The sequence below is a fragment of the Trachypithecus francoisi genome, unplaced genomic scaffold (assembly GCF_009764315.1).
Source record: "Trachypithecus francoisi isolate TF-2019V2 unplaced genomic scaffold, Tfra_2.0 Lachesis_group13, whole genome shotgun sequence".
In the NCBI taxonomy this organism is placed as follows: domain Eukaryota; kingdom Metazoa; phylum Chordata; class Mammalia; order Primates; family Cercopithecidae; genus Trachypithecus; species Trachypithecus francoisi.
The window spans coordinates 10,548,387-10,569,620 of NW_022681458.1; the positions used below are offsets into that span (position 1 = coordinate 10,548,387).

Genomic DNA, 21,234 nt, shown 5'->3' on the forward strand with positions numbered 1-21,234 from the left:
TTTGCCTCCGCAGCACAGGGCAATGGGGAAACAGTTACCGGCTCCCGTGGACCCAAGGAACTTGGCAGCCCCCAGCTCTTTGGCCCCTCTGACTGGCCTGGAGTTGCCCCTATTCCTCCATTAGACAGCAGTGGTCCAGGCTGTGAGTGTCCCAGGTGGGTTTCTTCAGTCAGCTGTGATTTCCTTGGCTGTCCAGCCTGCTCCATCCCCCTTTCCTAACAGTCCCCTGTTCCTTTGGGTGAAGGAGCTCTCCCTTCTGGGCGCAGGAGTGAGGGACTTGAATCACAGTGCTGGCCCCTGAGCAGGCCAGGCCAACCAGATGCTGTTTGGGGGGAGTTGAGCTTGAGTGAAGTATTGTGAGGAGTTAAAGAAATCAACAACAATAATTGGTAAAATCTTAACATCCTTGAGGGGATGGCTGCGTCATTCCTGGTGCATGATTGCCTGGAAATGCTCTGATTCCTGCCCTTTCCCAGGGCCATTTGCCAACTCTGTAACCCTGCTTTCTGGCCCTTTCTGTGAGGCACTGTGTAGTTCATCATCGGAGTAACTTTTGTCTAGCCTAGATAAATTGGGTCTCTCTTTTATTTATTTACTTATTTTTTTTAACAGCTTTATTGAGATACAATTAACACACCATATGATTTACCCATTTAAATAGTACAATTCAAAGTCATATAGTATGTTCACAGGGCTTTTTAACCATCACCACGATCAATTTCAGAAGATTTTTGTCACTGTAAAAAGAAACCACATACCCATTTCCCCTCAACCTCCCAGCATTAGGCAACCACCAATCAATCTACTTTCTGTCTCTATGGATTTACCTATTCTAAACATATCATATAAATGGAATAATAAATTATGTGGTCTTTTGTGATTGGATTCTTTCACAGTGGATTTTTTTTTTTTTTTCTAAATTTAATTTAATTTCAAGCTCTGGGATACATGTGCAGGACATGCAGGTTTGTTCCATAGGTAAATGTGTGCCATGGTGGTTTGCTCCACCTATCAACCCATCACCAAGGTATTAAGCCCTGCATGCATTAGCTATTTATCCTGATGCTCTCCCTTCCCCTGCCCCCAACAACAGGCCCCAGTGTTTTGTTCCCCTCCCTGTGTCCATGTGTTCTGAACATGTGTTCTCATTGTTCAGCTCCCACTTATAAGTGAGAACCTGTGGTGCTTGGTTTTCTGTTCCTGCATTAGTTTGCTAAGGATAATGGCTTTGAGCTCCATCCATGCCCCTGCAAAGGACACGATCTAGTTTCTTTATATGACTGTATAGTATTCCATGGTGTATATGTACCACATTTTCTTTATACAGTCTATTATTGCTGGGCATTTGGGTTGACTGAATGTTTTTGCTATTGTGAATAGTGCTGCAATGAATATACACGTGCATGTATCTTTATCATAGAACGATTTCTATTTTTTTGGGTACATCTTGGGTTTCTCTTATTAGCAAAGAGCCTGAATTGATACAAGGATGTTTATGTTAATCTTTTAAGTTTGCTTGTTTATTACGTATGTATTGCATGGAGGGCCACTTTCTAAGTGCATAATAAATGTTAATTCATTAATCCTCACAATAATCCAGTGAGCAATTTACTACTAGTATCTCCATTTTACAGATGAAACAGTACAGGGGAGGATGAGTAGCTTGCCCAGGGACACACTGTCGGCAAGTAGAGAAGTGCAGGAACTGGGCTTCCACTTACAGAGGCTGTGCTCCTGAATGCCAACCTGTGCTGCCTCGCAGTACAAATTACTATGCTTACCAGACCAAAAATAACTGAAGAGCTAACTGTCGTTCAGTTTTGAGGATAAATGAAAGGTATGGCACGGATGATGTAGAGCTGTGTTTACTGATGTGACAGTGTCCCTTTTTTATTGTTAAGTGAAAAATATTGATTAGCAATTTTATTTATTAAGATGGTATACCCACTGCTTCCCCACTCCCTGCCGCCCAAACACACAACCACATTACAAAGCCTAGAATCACTTTCATCAGAATGTCAACCACAGTGATTCTTCTCACCTGGAGAGGCCCACCAAGCTCTGGGTTTCTTATTGGTAGGAGGTATGAAGTGCAACAGCTTGGAGCTTTGGAGGGGATGCTCTGACATGCTCCAGACCATTGAACCCCTGAAAGCTTACCTATATGGCACATCTCTGAATCTTTGTAACATTTCTCTCCCACCACCTGCAGTGTTTATGACTTACCAAGTCATTCAGAGTAGTCAACATTTCTCGCTTATCAGGCCCATGAACATACTGTCATCAATATGGTAGGCCAATGTAATGTATTGCAGAGTGTCCAGAAAGGCTATATTGTAACACAGAGCAGGATTCACCTTGCCTTGGAGCAAGATAAGTAAAGATACACTGTTGTCCAATCCTTGAGATTGTGAATTGCTTCTCAACCTACATCCTGCTGGATCCTTTAAAAGTGTCATTTCCATATTAATAGTTGCATATCACTTACTAAGTCTGTGCTAACCTGTTATAATACAGATACCACATTTGGCACCACAACTGTAATTGGGGCTACTCCTTGGTTGAGTTTTAGTAGTCATTTAGCAGCATGAACCATCAGGAGATACCAGAGGGCAGACTGCTGAATTAAAATGGAGGTGTAACTGAGATAACAACCCCTGACTCCTTCACGTCTTTGTAAGTGGCACTAATCTCTACCATTCCCCAAGAATGTGATAATTGCTTTTGACTTACTTTTTTTCACCATAAAACTTCAGTTTCAGAGGCTTCTGCTTGGCCTTCCCTAAGACAGTCATTGTTATTTTGTAGTTTAGGAAACCAGAGGTTAAGGAACCAGGACAGGAAATTGCTATATTTTATGATGTATGTATGAATGCATATCCTGATTATACATTCAGGAACTGGGGAACTGATTGCTGGGTGGCTCTGTGGATCCAGAGGGCCCACTGTGAGATGGACATTACCTCACCTCCACGTACTCTAACAGGGGCTACGATAGGGCTTTGGGTCCCCAGGGATTAGCATCAACTCTGACATTGTCCTCAACATCCCTTGAAAGATCTGTGTATTTTCCTTTCCCCATCATGTGAGTTACTCGAACAAATGACCGTAGAGCCCTCCCGTGAAAACTCGAGGAAATCAGTGTTGTGCACATTAACAAGGTTCTTCCTTATGAGAAACTGCCCTCATTTCCAACAGTGGGTTCTGGATTCCATTGAGAACTGGCTGAGGTTCGGAAGCTGGGCAAGGGGTCTAAGACTTTACCTTTAGAGAGCTGATATCAGTCTGCTGCTCATTTACTTTCAATCTCTTTTGATTATGTGTCTAAAGCAATATGTGTCTTGCCTAGAGGAACAGCATGTCCTACTAGCCATCTCCATAGACACCTACAGGCCAGACCTCCCAGCTGTCACTCTAACGTTGATGACCCTTAGGGAAATTACTTTATCTTATCCTCACAGTTAAATGCTGCTACTTGGCCTCTGTTATTCTGGAATTCTATCATTTTGCTTACTACTGGGGGACCCAGTTCTATAAAACATCCCTAGCATTATTCCAGCCTGCAGGGGACAGCCACCTTTGAGCTTCTCAAGGATGTGCTGCCCCCTCAGCAGTGCATTCCTTCTCACCTTAGTTAGTGTCTGAGACACCTTAGTAGTGTCGCCCGTTGGAGGAACTCAGTCACCTGATGGATGGATTCTCCAGTTGTAGAGCACAGAGTCATTCTAGCACCCAAATTCTATATCTTTGGGACCCTTTTTCCCCGACTCTGCCACAGTAGTCCTGGTATCTCTGCTTCCACTTGATTTAATGTGTAGCATGGCTTATACTAAGTCTCTGGGAGCCACCCAGGAGTATATCAGAATCATCACCTTTGGCCCATGCCAGGCTAAACTCTGTGGTAGAGAAGCTTGCCTTTTGTCAATAATCCTCACTTATCTGGTTTCACATTTCGCCCTTCCTGGACCAGGATCCACTCCCAGACACAATCTCCTCGCCTCTGCTGATGCAGCTGGCCAGTCCTACAGCTCCTTCAGAGGATGAACGCTCTCTTCACTTTGTCGCCCTGCTCATGACTGTTGACTTGCATTGTCCTGAGCAGTCTCTACATAGTCTTCATTCTAGAAAAATCGGGAGTTGGGTGGGGGTGGTAGCTCTCTCTTCCAACAAGGGGCAGAAAGACTTTTCTGCAAACCCAGTAGGTTCAGGGGGCATCTGGAGTTCAAAGTTCTCATGTTCGTCTACCTAGATAGCCCCATACTGAGTTTTAAGACCTTGACTTTGGCATAAGAGACCACCCCGAGCTTAGAATTCAGTCTTCTCTGAAGTTCTGCGATTTGTAAAATCAGGGCCTGTACCAGACCTTCCTTGCTGTCTGCCTTCCAGCTGCAGGTATGAGGGTCTCTTCTCTTTAGGCTGGTGATGAATAGATCTAAGCCTGTCATTGACTCTTTTCAAGACATTAACGGCATTTAGTAATACCCACCAAAACCCATACTTCTTATAGTTACTTTTCCTCACTTCTTAAATGCCAGACAATTGTAGCTCATCCAATTTACTACAGGTGAAAATTTGGGCAACTGCTCAGTGATAGCACTTCTGGGACTATCCATATTCCACCCAGCACCATTGGGCTAGACAGTGATCCAACTCCAGAATCCTGTCCTCAGAGCTCACTTCCTGGGGCCATTACCTTAGGTTGCATTCCCCAGAAGCACATTCTGGGATGAAGTCCTTTAAGCAAGAGATTTCTGGTGAGCGTTCACTCAGAAGGGAGCGGGGGAAGCTCATCATGTGGGCAACAGCTGAGCCAGGATGTGGCAACAGCTGGAGACTATCTCCAGCCTGATTCCTGGGAGCACAGAGTAGCTGCACACAACATCCTTGGTCCTGCTTTGAGGCAAGGGGGACGGCCTCAGACCATGGGGTGTCACTTCCAGGCAACGCTGGTTCCACTTGACCCAGGGTAATATTCTGGGGACTGCTGGCATTAGCAGCTGCCACTCAGCAGCTGGGGATGAAAAGACCTGGCCAGAAGAGGAGATGGTGCCAGGATGCCAACAGCTTTGCAAGGGAGTGAAGGATGGCTTTCCTCTACCCTACTAGATTCTTTGGCTGAGCTGCAAATGAATTAAATTGACAAAAGCAGATTAACAGGAGGAAAAAAATTTTAATAATATATGTTTGCACAGGAGTCCCACGAAATATGAGACTCCAAGAAGAGTCAGATGATTGACACTCAGACACCATCATGAGCTACCTTTATCGAAAAGAATGGGGGTTTAGGTATTCTGCAGGGAGTTGTCCACAGAAGTGGGAGAGGGAAGGGAAGAAGTGTGTCGTGAATAAAGCTTGGCTGGTTTTCAGATAAAAGGTCTTGCAAGTGGCTGGGTGTGGTGGCTCACTCTTGTCACATCCCAGCACTTTGGGAGGCCGAGGCAGGTGAGTCATGAGGTCAGGAATTCGAGACCAGCCTGGTCAACATAGTGAAACCCTGTCTCCATTAAAAATACAAACAATTAGCTGGGTGTGGTGGCAGGCACCTGTAATCCCAGCTACTTGGGAGGCTGAGGCAGGAGAATCTCTTGAACCTGGAAGGCAGAGGTTGCAGTGAGCCGAGATCACGCCATTGCACTCCAATCCCAGGTGACAATGTGAGACTCCATCTCAAAAAAAAAAAAAAAAAAACAGAGGAGAAAGGTCTTGTGAGTAATAAATGTTGTCTGGAGCAGCCCTCAGGAGGAGAGATGAGAGTCTGTATGGGATGGTGTCACCTCCAGTATCCTCCCATGTGATCACACTTACTCTTCTCTGGTTGGTGAGATTCTTGGGGATGTGATTCATGATGATTGAATTTCCTTTTGAGGATTTGTCTTTGGGCAGATGAGGGAGGCTCAGAGAAAAGCCCCTCCCTGCATGTGCTGTGCCCAAGTGACCTCATTTTGAAGTAAGTGGCCAACCAGTGGCATATTTTGGGGTGTTATTTGCTGAATGCCTTCAGCATCCACTAATCCAGTCAATTGTTTCCATTTGTTTCCTGAATAGCAAACACTTCCTTGAAATTCTTCTCAAACTCAGCCTCCAGTCTAAGTCCCATTTGGCCAAAATCCTTGTACTGAAAAAATAATAAAGACAAAAACAACGCTCCTCATCATTAGCGTCGTCAGACAACTTTCAACTGAGAATGATCAGGACTTTTGTCTTTGAAACAAAAAAAGCACTGTAAGTCGACAATTTATAATGGTATATATTTTGGAGTACAAAGTAATGTGATATATGACTGCTATGTGGAATAATTAAATCAAACTAATTAACATATTCATCACCTCAAATAGTTATCATTTTGTTTGAGTGAGTACATTTGAAATTTACTCTCTGAACAATGTTGGCGTGTGAAATACACCATTGTTAAGTAGAACTCTTATCTTAAACACCCTAAGTTACATTAACCAGGTTAAACTGAAAACTCATGCAACTAACGGTAACATCTGTTTCTCACCACCATGATCCTTTCTTATTAACAGGGCAGAAAAGTGAAATCATTTCTACAGTTGGGATTTTTACTTATTGGCTTTGGTTGCTTATTTCAGTGGGTTAGAAAAGTAATCCATGCTCTTTCAACAATTCCGATAGTGGAAGGGTGTAAGGTAAGATCACTAATCTATTCCTTTCTCGGTCACTTCTACTCCTTGCTGCTAATCTGTGTTAACGATACAGTCTACAAAGGAATCTGGAGTTTGGGATTTCTGGGATTGGGGGCAGATAAGAAGCACAATACCACTTTAAGATGAAATTCTCTTCTCTTTATATGCTGCAGCAGGCAGGACTCAATTGCTCTCTCTGAGCTCCTGTCTCCTCTGGGGCAGGTGGGGGAGGAGCTCTCAGGGACCTGGGGTTCTGGTTGCAGGGACACCTTTTGACTCACTGTTTCTTTGCTAAGAAGAGCTGAAGTTCTGAACTGAAAACAATCAACCACTTCCAGAACCCTTGCTTGTGCAAGCTTATTACAGGATGAGGGAAACTAAATTTTTCTAGGCACCAGAAAATGAGGGGAAGGATGGAAAGAAATGAAATGGAAGCAGGAAGAGCCGCCTACCTTGTAAGAGGCCCTGTGGTTCTGGAAGATGAGGCGCATGTCTCGTACAAACCCCTCCACTTGGGGGTAACTGTGCTCATTCAGCCTTTTCTTGATTTTATCCAACCACATGGGCTCCTTCAGGCCTTGACACGCCTCTCTAATCTGATGACAAAAATACCAATGGAAAAGCTACCAACATAGTTCAATGTCTGCCTTCTGTGGATTCCCAAAAAATCCAGCAGAAATACAAGAAGGTGAAGGTTGTAACAACAGTGTGTGCTCTTGCCCCGTGGGATTAAGATCACAAATCTCACGAGGGCCCATTTCAGGGTCAGGTAATGTCATGGCAGCCTGTAATCAAGGGTTGCTGTTTTTACTTACATAATAATAGTATGGAATCTTGGCAAAAAAGGAGCTCTCAGAACAGCAATAGACTTTCAAGAGGAGGAACTCACATTTCTGCAAAAGAAAGAGGCCGTAAATGAAAAGCAGCTTGGAGAGAAGGAGCCCACATGCATGAGACAGAGCACACGACTCACACCCTTCTTCCACAAGTTTCTCTAACATGCGTGGCTCTTGGAAACAGACATGTCATGGCTGAGTTATTTTTTGTGCAAACAAGTTGTGGTCTTCTATCAGTGTGATTGAAGTGTGGCTCGGAAGAGCAGGCTCCTTTTGGTGCATTCCCCTGACCCTGCGCTGGTTCATGGTGCTCACGTGTGAGGGGAAAGGAGAAGGCTTGGGGTTTGCATCTGACTTACCAACTGTTCCTGCGGACACATCTGCCTCTCCAGGACCTCAGATTCCTGACAACACTGTTGGCTTCCTGAAGACTCCTTCATCCTGCAGAAGATGCAACTCCACGGGGTCCTGAGAGATTGGACATGGGTGAGCAGAGGGCAGGGACCCTGGAAATGGCCACCGTTCCTGTGGCTGCCACTGTCTTCCTTCAGGAATGGCTGATGGGCTCAGTCATGGGAGGGAGGGGAACACTTCCCAGAGTATCCTAGAACTGCACATGGAATCTCCAGCCCTTGGCTTTTCCCTCACATCAGTGGTAGCAGCAGGCAGGAATCCTCAGGAAGGTGGTGTCACCATGAATGTGGACTCTCTTTTCCCTGTCTGAGCTGCTGGGAGCACAAGCAGCCCTGCCTGCCAGGCCTGAATTTCAGAAACTGGGCTTTCAGCTCCAGGGACCTCGGGCCTCCATCAGCCCAATGAGACCGTGCTTCCTGTCTTGTATGAATCAGCACAAAATATAAACAAGTGGTGTTTCTTTTCCTCAATCCCCTGGGACAGGAGACTCTCCTGCAAAACTTGAAGGAAAGGACAATAGCAGTATGTAGGCAAAGGGTCCCCAGCACTGGCCTCAGCATATCAGAGGCGGGTCCCTGAGAGCACAGGGAACATGAACCTCCTGCTGCCAGCGTCTTCCGCTGCTCTCTGATCACAGGGCTGGGTCCCAGTACCCGACGAACCTGCTCCTTCCCCATCTAGACACAAGTGGGCGCTCTGCTGGAGAGTGCGCATGGCAGGCAGAAGGTCCCTTAAAGGAGGAAGGAGAGGCGCCTGCATGTCACTCACCTCTCAGTTTCCACAGGCGCGATGTGACAGTCCTCATGGAAGACTCTTGAACAAGTGTCACAACAGAACAGCTCCCCTCCGTCCCGGCACACCTCACACTCATCCAAGTTTCTCATCTAGAAGGTAAAACAGTGTCCACGTCACTGGGAACCACAAGATTCAGGAAGGCCACCCCTCTGGGCATCTAGAACACACTGCCTATGTGTGAGCCTGTGTGGACAGGCGTACACTTCTCCCTGGGATATGAAGGAAAAGCATGGTGTGGAGATTTCAGAACAAATCCTGGTCTGCAGTGAAGTTCAGGAGGCAGGGGTATGTGTCAGAATAAAAACGTTTTCCTTATAAAACCAAAGGTTGTAATGCAGAAAGACTAGCAACAAAGCAAGATGGTGATTTTATAGGAATCTGAATAATTGTATTATGCTGCAGATAAAACCTTTTTGAAATAAAGTGTTAAATCCATTTGCCTATGCCACAAATCAACTGGTATAAAGGAGACTCAGAGAATTACATATGATAGAATAAGCCTCTGAGATATCATCACATGCCATATTCTTGGCCATAAGTTCCCCATGAGTTGAAGAGAGGGCCTAGTTAGGGGTTCCTAGACTGTAGGTTTTGTGCCTGGAGGGCTCTACGCCGACCTCTGAGGGGGAAGGACTGTGGGTACAGATGACCATGTAGGCCACAGGGAGCACAGAGCTCTTCGGCTCTGGGAGCCCGGCAGATGATCTCCCATGACTTAGCTAACCTGGATTGTAAGGTGCGAAGGTGCCATCTCTAATGGCCAAGGACAGTGGTAACAGTATCATACAGTGTTGAAGATGGAGGCCCTCTCCTCATTTCCTGGGCCCATAAAAGAGCTGGTGCTTTGTTCTATAAAAAGAATGGGAAATCAACTAATTCTCCATTTCTCACCAGTCTCAATATATGAGACCTTCAGCCAGATTTAATTTGATGTGGGGAAGTTAAAATATGATAGCATTTGCATCCATGTGTTGTGGAGCAAATCCCAGTCATTAAAAACCAACAGAATTTATAGGGCAAATATAGAGACCAATACATAGAGGCTGTATTGTAGACAAATGCATGTGTATCACGACAAAGAACCAGTCTGTGACTGAGCCCTTTGTCGTTCAAGGGAAAAGTGCTGTAAGGACTAAAATTAGAGTTCAATATTATGTGCAGCCTGGACATCTGGTAACACTGGGAGGGCCTAGAATGGTCTATCTACAAGTTCTCCCCTGGCTCTGCTCCTGCAGATAAGGTTTCCTACCAACACTTCTGATCAAGAGGACTGCTTGCACCTTCTGCTTATTTTTGAAGAGCTGATTTCAATTCCCTGCCAGTCATGGAATTATTCAAACCAGCCAATCACACTCTCCCTCTGGAAGCAGGGAACAGCCCACCCTCCACAGCCACTGACTGTTTCCTCTGCTCCTGAGCGCAGCCCCCATGTGGCCCTGTGTGGTGTGGGATGCCTGCCCTCCTCCACCGGGCTACTGAGTAAATGTGACTCATAAACTGCTGTCAATCTCATCTGTCCAGCGTCAGATGTTGTGTGTTCCACCATCTCCAAAACCCTAGGGTGGGAATGAAGTACCAAATGTTTAAATATGTCGAATCCTTAATCTTTTTAAAAAATTATTATTTCAATAGTTTTGGGGGAACAGGTGGTTTTTGGTTACATGGATAATTTTTTTAGTGGTGGTTTTTGAGATTTTGGTACACTCATCACAAGAGCAGTGTACACTGTACCCAATGTGTAGTCTTTTAACCCCCACCCTCCTTCCACCCTTCCCTCTCAGTCCCCAAGGCCCATTGTATCATCCTTATGCCTTTGCATCCTCATAGCTTAGCTCCAACTTATCAGTGAGAACATACGTTGTTTGGTTTTCCATTCCTGAGTTATTTCACTTAGAATAATGGTCTCCAACTCCATCCAGGTTGCTGTGAATGTCATTATTGCATTCCTTTTTATACCTGAGTAGTATTCCATGGTATGTGTGCGTGTGTGTGTGATCATTCAGGAGAAGATTATTTAATTTCCTTGTACGTGCATGGTTTTGAGGGTTCTTTTTGGACCTAATTTCCAATTTTATTCCACTGTGGTCTGAGAGAGTACTTACTATAATTTCAATTTTCTTAAATTTGTTGAGACTTGTTGTGTGGTCTATCATATGGTCTATCTTGGAGAATGTTCCACATACTGATGAAAAGAATGTATATTCTGCAGTTGTTGGGTAGAATGTTCTGCAAATATCTGTTAAGTCCACTTGTTCTAGTGTACAGTTTAAGCCCATTGTTTCTTGGTTGACTATCTGGATATCTTGATGACCTGTCTAGTGCTGTCAGCGGAGTACTGAAGTCCCCCAATATCATTCTGTTGCCATCTATCTCATTTCTTAGGTCTAATAGTAATTGTTTTTGTTTTTGAGATGGAGCCTCGCTCTGTCGCCCAGGCTGGAGTGCAGTGACGCAATCTCGGCTCAGTGCAAGCTCCACCTCCTGGGTTCACACCATTCTCCTGCCTCAGCCTCCTGAGTAGCTGGGAGTACAGGTGCCCACCACCACACCCGGCTAATTTCTTTTTTTTTTTTTTTTGTATTTTTAATGAAGATGGGGTTTCACTGCATTAGCCAGGATGGTCTTGATCTCCTGACCTTGTGATCTGCCCACCTTGGCCTCCCAAAGTGAGTAATTGTTTTATAAATTTGGGAACTCCACTATTAGGTGCATATATATTTAGGATTGTGATAGTATCCTGTTGGACTAGTCCTTTTATCATTATATAATGTCGCTCTTTGTCTTTTTTAACTGTTGTTGCTTTAAAGTCTGCTTTGTATGGTGTAAGAACACCTACTCCTGCTCACTTTTGATGTCCATTTGCGTGGAATATCTTTTTTCACCCCTTTGCCTTAAGTTTATGTGAGTCCTTATGTGTTAGGTGAGTCTCTTGAAGATAGCAGGTATGTGCCTGGTAAATTCCTATCCATTCTGCCATTCTGTATCTTTTAAGTGAAGAATTTAGGCCAGTTACATCCAACATTAGTACTGAGATGTGAGATACTATTCTATTCATTGTGCTAGTTGTTGCCTGAATACCTTATTTTTTAATTGTGTTATTTTTTAATAGGCCCTGTGATATTTATGCTTTAAGGGGTTCTATTTTGGTATATTTTAATGTATTGTTTTAAGATTTATAACTCCTTTTAGCAGTTCTTGTAGCACTGGCTTGGTAGTGTTGAATTCTCTCAGCATTTGTTTGTCTGAAAAATACTTTAACTTTCCTTCGTTTATGAAGCTTAGTTTCTTGGGTACAAAAATTCTTGGCTGATAATCATTTTGTTTAAGGAGGCTAAAGATAGGATCCCAATCCCTTCTAGCTTGTAGGGTTTCTGCTGAGAAATCTGCTGTTAATCTGATAAGTTTTCCTTTGTAGTTTAGCTGATGTTTTTGCCTCATAGATTCTTTCCTTCATCTTGACTTTAGATAACCTGATGACTCTTTGCCTGAGTGATTATCTTTTTGTGATGAATTTTCCAAATGTTCTTTGAGCTTCTTGCATTTGGATGTCTAACTCTCTAGAAAGGCCAGCAACGTTTTCTCTGATTATTCCCTCAAATATGTTTTCCAAACTTTCAGATTTCTTGCTGAAGAACACCAATTATTCTTAGGTTTGGTCATTTATCATAATCCTAAACTTCGTGGAGGCTTTGTTCATTTTTTCAAAAGTTCTTTTTTCTTTGTTGGATTGGGTTGGGAGCCTTGTCTTTGAGTCTTGTAGTTCATTCTTCTACTTGTTCTAGTCTATTGTTGAAACTTTCCAGTGTATTTTGTATTTCTCTAAGTATGTCTTTCACTTCCAGAAGTTGTGACTGATTTTTATTTACAGTATCTATTTCTCTGGAGATTTTTCATCCGTATCCTGTATTATTATTTTAATTCCTTTAAGTTGGTTTACACCTTTGTCTGGTGCCTCCTTGAGTAGCTTAATAATTGACCTTCTGAATTCTTTTTCTGGCAATTCAGAGATTTCTTCTTGGTTTGGATCCATTGTTGGTGAGCTAACATGATCTTTTGGGCATGTTATAGAACCTTGTTTCGTCATTATCAGAATTGTTTTTCTGGTTCCTTCTCATTTGGGTAGACTATGTTAGAGGAAAGATCTGAAACTAAAGTGCTGCTGTTCAGATTCTCTTGTCCCACAGGGTGATCCCTTGATCTGGTGCTCTCCCCCTTCTCCTATGGATGGTCCTTCCTGAGCGCCAAACTGCTATGATTGTTATTGCTCTTCTGTTATTGTTATTGTTATTGCTCTTCTGGGTCTAGCCAACCAGAAGAGCTACTGGGCTCTGGGCTGGTACTGGGGAGTATCTGCAAAGGGTCCTGTGATGTGATCTGTCTTCAGTTCTCCCAATCATGGGTACCAGCACCTGCTCCAGTGGAGGCAGCAGGGGAGTGAAGTGGATTCTGTAAGAGTTCTTGGTTGTAGTTTTGTTTAGTACGCTGGTTTTCTCAAAGGCTGGTTATGCTAGCAGTGAAGTTGCTACTTGGACAGACTCAGGACCTCTGGTTACCCAGGATGTTACAGGCAGTATAATTAGCTGTTGTTTTCTCCTTCCTGGAGCAAGGTGGTTCTGTTATGAGTGGCTGTAATGACTTGAGTTGGCTGGCTTTCAGCCAGGAGGTGGCACTTTCAAGAGACCATCAGCTGCACGTAATATGAGGGAGATACAAGCTTGACCTAGGTTCACTAGGTAAGTATTCGGGTTTCTCAGGTGATGGGTGAGGTCATAGAGCTCCCATGAGTCCATGTCTTTTGTCTTCAGCTACAGGGGCAGGTAGAGAAAGACCATCAGCTGGGGGCAGGGTTAGGTGTGTCTGAGCTCAGATTCTGAGACAGGGCTTGCTGCGGCCACTGTGGGGGATGAGGTGGGTGGCTCGCAGGCTAATGGAGTTATATTCCAGAGGGGATTATGACTGCCTCTGCTGCTTCATACAGTTCACCAGATAAGTGAGGGAAGCCAGCAGTGACAGGCTTCACCCAGCACCCAGGCAGCCAGCAAGGCCAGTCTCATGCCCGCTATGGTGCCCAACAGCCAAGAGAGCCAAATTTATATCCAGGCCTCCTTTGCCTGGAGCTAAGATCTTGCCCCAGGAATAAGCGTCCCACTCAGAAAGCAAGCAGGGCTTTCAGGTCTCACCCCTCCCTGCCTGCCATGGCTTCTGTGTTTATATCTGTACTTCAGGTTCACACGCCCAGATTCTGACCAGGAAAATTTGTGCTTGGTCAAAATTATCACAAAGTTCAGCTGGAAGCCTCCTTCTCCCCATGGCTCTCCCCAAATTGTACTGGCTGCCCTCTGCAAGGACTCCTGTGAGATAAAGTCAGAAATGGCTTCCCTGGGGACCGAAGTGCCCATAGGGGTCCTTGGGGAAGGCACCTCTTCCTGATGCTTATTCTACTTTTACATTTCACCCGGCTCTCTAAATTCATTTCAGCTCTAGGTTAGGTGAAATCCTTCTCCTGTGATCCAGATTTCCAGGTTCCCCAGTGAGGATATGTGTCCAGAGGTGGACTTTTTCCCTCTCACACTTTGAGAACTCACAGTTTTTCGGCTGTCTCACAGAGTTTGCAGTGCCAAGCCACTTCTTTTAAAGGGTGTGTGACTTCCTTCAGTTTTGCTAGTATATTCCTGCAGTGGTTCTTGGAGCAAAAGTTCACAATGTGAGTCTCAACACGCTGTTCTGTCCATCCGAGTAGGAGATGCAAGTTAGTCCTGCCTCCTATCTGCCATTTTGTTCTCCAAACCCATATCTGAGATTTGATTTCTCTGGTTCTTTTGTTGTTGACCTGGCTGTACATTAGACTCATCTCAGGAGAATATGTAAAATGCTAATGTCCTGAACCCAACACCAGAGATTCTGAATCACTGGGTTAGGGTTGAGGCACAGACACTGGTATTCTTCTTTAGGTGACAGAATAGGCAATTCTATATATCAGAATTGGTACATCTGGGGATCTTTAAAAAATCCTAATGTTCAGGTCATACATAGTCCAGAATGATTAAATTAGAATTTTCCCAGAAGTCGGATCCAGGAAACAATATTCTTTTAAAGTTCTTCAAGTGATTCCAGGCTGCAGGACAACATGAGATTCAACCTGAGCAAAGTCTGGTTATGGAGGCATGGGGATATAACAAGTCAATGTTGTTACTGGCCTTGGAAAAATTATTAACAGTGACCATACCTTTGCTGGAACTGTTTCCCTCTTCTCCCCACACATATCTGGCTGTGGGCTGTGAAACCTAAACCTCCATGCCTAGTCCACACAAAATCAGCCACACAAACACTGACCTCCAGGACCGTTTTAACTGTTCATGAGTCCCTGAGTTGACTGGACATCAAAATCAGTGTGGATAAGAACTAAATCTTGTTGGAGGATTGCTTTGGATGTAAGGTGTGTATAAAACTATTTGAGCATCCCTCCTCGGTTAAGTATTATGTGTCAGTATTATTGCATGATATTCTATGTGAGTGCTGCCTCCTGGAGTTGTGCAAGAAGGTGACCCTGCCTAAAACAGACATCTCATTGCAATGAAAAGAATCAAACCATGATTTCATTTAGAGAAGGGACTCATCCATGATTTTGGCAGAACTCAAAACAGGCAGTCATATAGCAAGCAGAGAATGGATGGGGGCCATGGGATCAGAAGGTTTGCTTAGTACTGAGCACCAGATAAGCAGTTGAGTTAAAATGCCTCAGGATTTGCTAGGTCATGCTGGTTTCAGTCCTAACCAGCTCAGCACGCTAATGGCTTACCTGAGACCATCCATAGGAGCTCTGTAAAGGACCCCTCACCCTGTATATGCTCCTTTACAGGGCTAATGGCAGGATCCACACCTTGAACATAATAGCCCAACCTGGCCTGCTCCTTCTGGCTGATGCTTATGACCATCTTCAGCCCTACCTGCAACTTGGAGTGCATTTTGGGGACTTTCCCTTTCACCCACACCCCTTACTTGAAAATGCTGTTATCCTTTCACATTTGCTCCTTTCCCCTACTCACCAGGCCAGCCCTACCCATTACCACTTCAAGCTCTGTCTCAAGAGACTTCAGTGGTCTAGAGCTCAGCCTCCCATACTCACTATCCAAGGGAACAAGGAAATAAGAACATTGGAAGGTTTCTACTGAAACAGATGGAAAGGGTGCTTTCACACTGAGACATCCAAGACCCAGGCATATCTACCTGGCTTGCGTGATGCAACTGGTATTCTTTGCTCATCACACACAGCAACATACTCCAACTGAGACTGAACATGCTTCAGGGAACAGCAGTCATGACACAGAACATGTTCCTGGAGAAAGGAGTGGAATATTCTGGGGTCATAGTTCAGAATTTGTACTTACACAAGGGTCAACCGAGCTATTGTGAGACTTCAGTATTCTCTGTTGAAAAAACAGAAAGATTGATTTACAATACTGAATGCATTGTTTCCATCTATCACTTACTTAAATTTAAGTAGTCATCTTTGAAGGAATTCAGGAACCAGTTGTAAAAAAATAGTTGGGAGGAGAAGGCCAGTAGGCTGGGGTGACCCCAGTGCTTTAATTTCCTATGTAAGCAAACTGAAATCTGATGTAAACAGTAAAATGAAACTAGAGACTTTACCGACTAGAATCTGCCATCAACCTCTAATTAGCATCTTTCTGTGATAATCCATTAAATATAGTTTCTCTGACTTATTCCTGTGTTAGCCTCACTGTCTGGGCTGCTGCAGCAGAGCTCTCTGAACCTCTTCTTGTTCTGAGCGCTGCCCAGTTCATGAATCACTCTTTGCTCCAATAAATGCTATTAAATTTATTTTGTCTAAAATTTTATTTTTTAAACAGTCTTCCCTTTCCGTCATATCTGATTTTTTGGACCTATATATCTACTGAGGGAAGAAAAAGTCCCCAAGTACTACTGTTCAGCCCAATGCAAATCCCATTCCCTGCAGGGAGTCTGGACCTAGTTCGCACAGGCCAAGTCAGAGAAGCTCTACTTGTCCTCTTACTCCAAGGGGCCCTCAGGCATATTTCCTAAACTTGGCCTTTGTGTCATCCCACCCAGAACAGCTGCAATAATAATCAGGCTGAGAACTTATCCGCCACAGCCTCCAGGTACCATAGGGCCCAGAGTCCTGGAGGCCATGCAAGTATCCCAGAGAAGAAAAACACTGCTTTCTGCAGCTCCCCTAGGGACACAGTCCTGGTGATAAAATGCCTCCAAGGTCCTCTGTGTTGCAGCTCTTCTTCCTGAGAGTTTCCCACTCTCCCTTCTATCCAAAGCACAAGAAGATGTCAGGTTGACTGACTGTCTTTTAAGAGGTAACCCACTAGATTTATTTAGATTGTTTTTGGATATCCATTGCAGGAGTTGGCACCTTTCCCTTCTGGGATACAGGCAGCCTCAGCTTTTGTCTCTAGCCTAGGATACAGAGGCTATAAACAAGTGTGATCCAAAGCACAAGCACCTGAGAAGTGACCTTGTCACTGACTGCCTCTCTGACTAGCATAGAATCTCCTACCCACCCATTTGTAATTCATCTATGTTTACAATAAAATTGAAACAATCTTCTTCTTTTTTTCTTTTTTTTTTTTTTGAGACAGTTTCACTGTCACCCAGGCTGGAGTGCCATGATGAAATCACAGCTCACTACAGCTTTGACCTCCCAGGCTCAAGTGATCTTCCCACCTCAGTCTCCTGTGTAGGTGGGACTACAGGTGTGCACCATAATGCCGGGGTAATTTTTTTTTTTTTTTATTGGTAGAGATGGTATCTCACTATGTTGTTCATGTTGGTCTCAAATTCCTGGGCTTAAATGATATTCCCATCTCAGCCTCTCAAAATGCTGGCATTATAGGCTTAGGTGACCATGCTTGGCCGAAATCATTTTTGAGTTCAATCTTCTGTAATGGTCATTGGCATTTCGTAGGTACTTGATAATCATATGTTGAATGGGTGAATAAATGAATATTGTTTCAAGAGTTCAAGATCAGCCCAACATGGCAAAACCCCGTCTCCACTAAAAATACAAATAATTAGCCAGGTGTGGTGGTGGGCACCTGTAATCCCAGCTACTCGGGGGGCTGAGGCAGGAGAATCGCTTGAACCCCGGAGGCGGAGGGTGCAGTGAGCTGAGATCATACCACTGCATTCCAGACTGAATGACAAGAATGAAACTGTGTCTCAAAAAAAAAAAAAAAAAATTACTAGAGTCTCTTAAGCAAGCATTAGCATACAATGATTATTCTGGGTGAGTGTATCAGATTGTTTTACAATACCTCAGCTGCCACCAAAAGGTTTATGTGGCCCTTGTCATGAGCCTGAGCAGAGACACTATCATGTGGCACTGATAAGTGACACTGAAGTTTCCAGAAGCCAAATGGCTCTGCCAGCAAGAGAAGCTCTGAGAGGCACAGAGGACCAATGGAGTTTGTAATGGATCCTGGATCTGCCACTTAAGGGACGTTCTGTTCTCCCCAGTGAGGAGACACAACATATAGAGGCAACTGCAGCTTGTTGCTGCTAAGTGTTGAACCCCAGAAGAGGGGGAGAGTTGGTTAGTTGGAAATGTCCAGCTCATTTGGGTCATCCAGGCTGAGTTACTCCTGGCACCTGGGGAAAGGTAGAGATGCTGGTCTTTAGTGTACTCACTGAATAGGTGACGTAATAGTTCCCCTTTGGGAAACCCAGTGGATGAAATATCTCAGTGGCTGAGAATTCGAATCAGCCAGTATATCTGATAATATAAATGCCTGAATCCCAGGTTCCCAGTGGAATATGAAGCCCAGTGACTAGCTATGTGTGAGCTGTTTTAGAAGTCTGTGAATGTCTTGAATGCACATTTCTACCTGAAGTGCATAAGGATGATATTTTTCTCTTCCCTCTCCTCAGTTTCTCATTCATACTCAGTCTTGGAAAAACCATCACCTTGTCCTGAATCTGCACTGCACTTAACCTATTTATTTGTCATGTTCTTTAAGTGAAGGGAAAATCACTTTCACAGATAAAAAGCAGGTCTGCACAGTCTTTCTGGTAGAGCCAAAGAGGTGGCATCAACATAAAAGGTTTTCCTGGTCAGCCCCTCCTATAAAATACATTCGCCTCTAGAGATCTTCCTCCCCAATGGCACCATCTTGACGAAGGGAAATAATTTCCCGTTGAGAAAGAATTCTGTGTATCTGTGTGTACATTTTTTTTGGAAGGTGAACGAGGATGTGAAAGATCGGAAAAGAAATATTCTTTTTATTACCTATTTCATGAACTAATATATGGTTTCATATATGTCTCAAGTGACTGTGAGGAAACGTTGGCTCTATCAGTTTCACAAAAGTTAGAAAACAGTAACATCAATGGAAAAAATCTGATTTTTTGTTGGAGATGATACTCTCATCTTATTATGAAATATTTTTATGTATTCCATGACCATGTTGGATTTTCCAACTTCGACACTCTTAGAACATCTGCATCTGTTGCTAAAACACATTCAGGAGGTTTGTTTTGATGGCTCCTCAGCATCTCCATCTGATACAGTTTAATCCAAAGAGGACCTAGCTTTATAATACACCTAGTATTCAAAGTAGCAACTCTGAAGGCATGTATAAAACAAATGTAAACATGGGTAGTGGAGATGGTGAAAGCTTAATTATATTTACCCAATTTCAGACCCCATAAAATAAGATTTTGTGCATGTTAAATCAGTTATGTGACATGAAGCTGTAGAAAGCTATGTAATAATCACCTTTTTTTTCCTGGAATATATTCTTGGAGGATTAGGCAGAAATCCATTCTGAAAGACAAAAAGATTCAGGTATATAGTCAGCCTTGTTTCTGTTTTGTGAGTCTGGCATTTCCAACCTCCTCCCAAATATTTCTACCTGAGTGTTCCACTGCCAGCTCAAACCCAGGGCGTCTAATGAGAAACCATCTCCCTCTCTTCACCTGTGCTTCTAGACTTCAATCAACAGAAGCCAGAAAAGCATTTTCAGGACCATTTTCCCTTCTCTTGTGCTTCTTTCCTAAATCCTAAGAGGTTTTCCTTCACAATCCCATACCACCTATCACCTCTTTTCCAGTCCCACCAGTGCCACTCCAGCTGGAGTCCCTACACCACAGCTATCCAAGCAGCATACACTTATTGGCTGCTACTGGGTATCAGTAACTCTGATCAATCTTGGGCACATGAAGATGGGAAAACCTAAAGGGGTCTACAGACAAAAAGCACTCACAAAAGAATAAATATAAAACAGTGAATGAAAGGCCTTAGTAGAAAGGCCTTAATAGAGGGCTCAGGAGCCCTGGAAGTGATGACCCATGGCCAGGTCAATGAACATTCAGGAAGGGGTCACACTTGAACTGAACATTCTGAATTGAGTATAGGTTTGCTAGGGGGAAAGCCCCATGGCTGTCTAAAATACTGTTTTACGGCCGGGCGCGGTGGCTGTCGCCTGTAATCTCAGCACTTTGGGAGGTCGAGGAGACCTCCCACTGGACACCAGGAATTCGAGATCAGCCTGGCCAACATGGCAAAACCCATCTCTACTAAAAATATAAAAATTAGCCTGGCATGGTGGTGCATGACTGTAGTTCCAGCTACTCAAGAGGCTGAGGCACAAGAATCACTTGAACCTGGGAGGCGGAGGTTGCAGTGAGTCAAGATAGAGCCACTGCATTCCTGCTTGGGCAACAGAGTGAGACTGTCTCCTAAAAATAAAATAAAATACTGTTTTAAATGTCATTTCCAATCTCAGAAGATTTCGCCGATTCCTTGTTATCTCAATTACAGATTTGAATTACTTAGCCTGGCATTAAAGCGCTCCACAAACTGCCCCAATTGTTAAAGTATACCTAATTGCTCACAATCTGTGCTACCTAAATCCACAGAGCTACTTTTGCCATGGTTCTGGTTTGCATAGCATTCTGGCTTTTATGCCATTCTTTCTCTGAAGTGTCTTCTTGCTCTGCCTGATTGTCAACTCTCTTCTTTTTCTCAGTGCACAAAATTGTCTGCATGCACCCTATCCTCCTCCAAGCTGCTGTCAGAATGACCCTTTCCTCCTCCAAGCTGCTGCATCTATCCTGATGGAGCCCCTGTACAACATCAATGTGTTGCACTGTAGTGTGGTTATGGATATGGGGTCCCTCTCTCATGAGTGAGAGGATAAACTCACTGGCATCAAGGATTTAGCTATAACCTAACAAATATTTGGTGAATAAACAGTCTCCTCATTATTAGGGAACAAGAACGGACACAGGTCTGGCCCCTTGTCATTGGAATACCTCTATCAGCCATCGTAGGGGCCACCCGCCACAGCGCACACTCAGCTTCCAGTTCTTTGATCTTGCGTGGCCTCCTTTGGTTTCAAATTCCCTGGGGGTGAACCAATTTCCAGCCTCACTCTGTATACATTTCACCAAGATTCCTGTAAGACCAGGGTAAGTTGATCCTGAGCCCTCTTTGTTCCCAGCACTCAGACTGTGGCCACTCAACACACTGGATCTAGAGCCACCCAATTTCTGAT

General features: G+C 44.1%; 1 protein-coding gene across 14 annotated transcripts in view; it reads right to left on the minus strand.

Moving 5' to 3' along the window:
- Positions 1 to 1,313: 1,313 nt before the first annotated feature.
- SP140 (SP140 nuclear body protein) overlaps positions 1,314 to 21,234 on the minus strand; it is an 85,972-nt gene continuing 66,051 nt past the window's right edge. For 11 of the 14 annotated variants that reach the window (XM_033229912.1, XM_033229918.1, XM_033229913.1 and 8 more), the window contains 8 exons: positions 20,993 to 21,135; positions 19,455 to 19,502; positions 16,078 to 16,116; positions 8,663 to 8,778; positions 7,840 to 7,948; positions 7,460 to 7,537; positions 7,097 to 7,240; positions 5,988 to 6,115 (listed from right to left, as the gene is read on the minus strand). In XM_033229912.1, coding sequence (XP_033085803.1) covers positions 6,017 to 6,115; positions 7,097 to 7,240; positions 7,460 to 7,537; positions 7,840 to 7,948; positions 8,663 to 8,778; positions 16,078 to 16,116; positions 19,455 to 19,502; positions 20,993 to 21,135 — 776 coding nt within the window. In that variant the 3' untranslated portion in view covers positions 5,988 to 6,016. Of the gene's footprint in view, positions 4,122 to 5,987; positions 6,116 to 7,096; positions 7,241 to 7,271; positions 7,430 to 7,459; positions 7,538 to 7,839; positions 7,949 to 8,662; positions 8,779 to 16,077; positions 16,117 to 19,454; positions 19,503 to 20,992; positions 21,136 to 21,234 lie in introns of those variants that run through there. The other 3 variants (XM_033229915.1, XM_033229923.1, XM_033229922.1) reach the window with 3 other exon arrangements.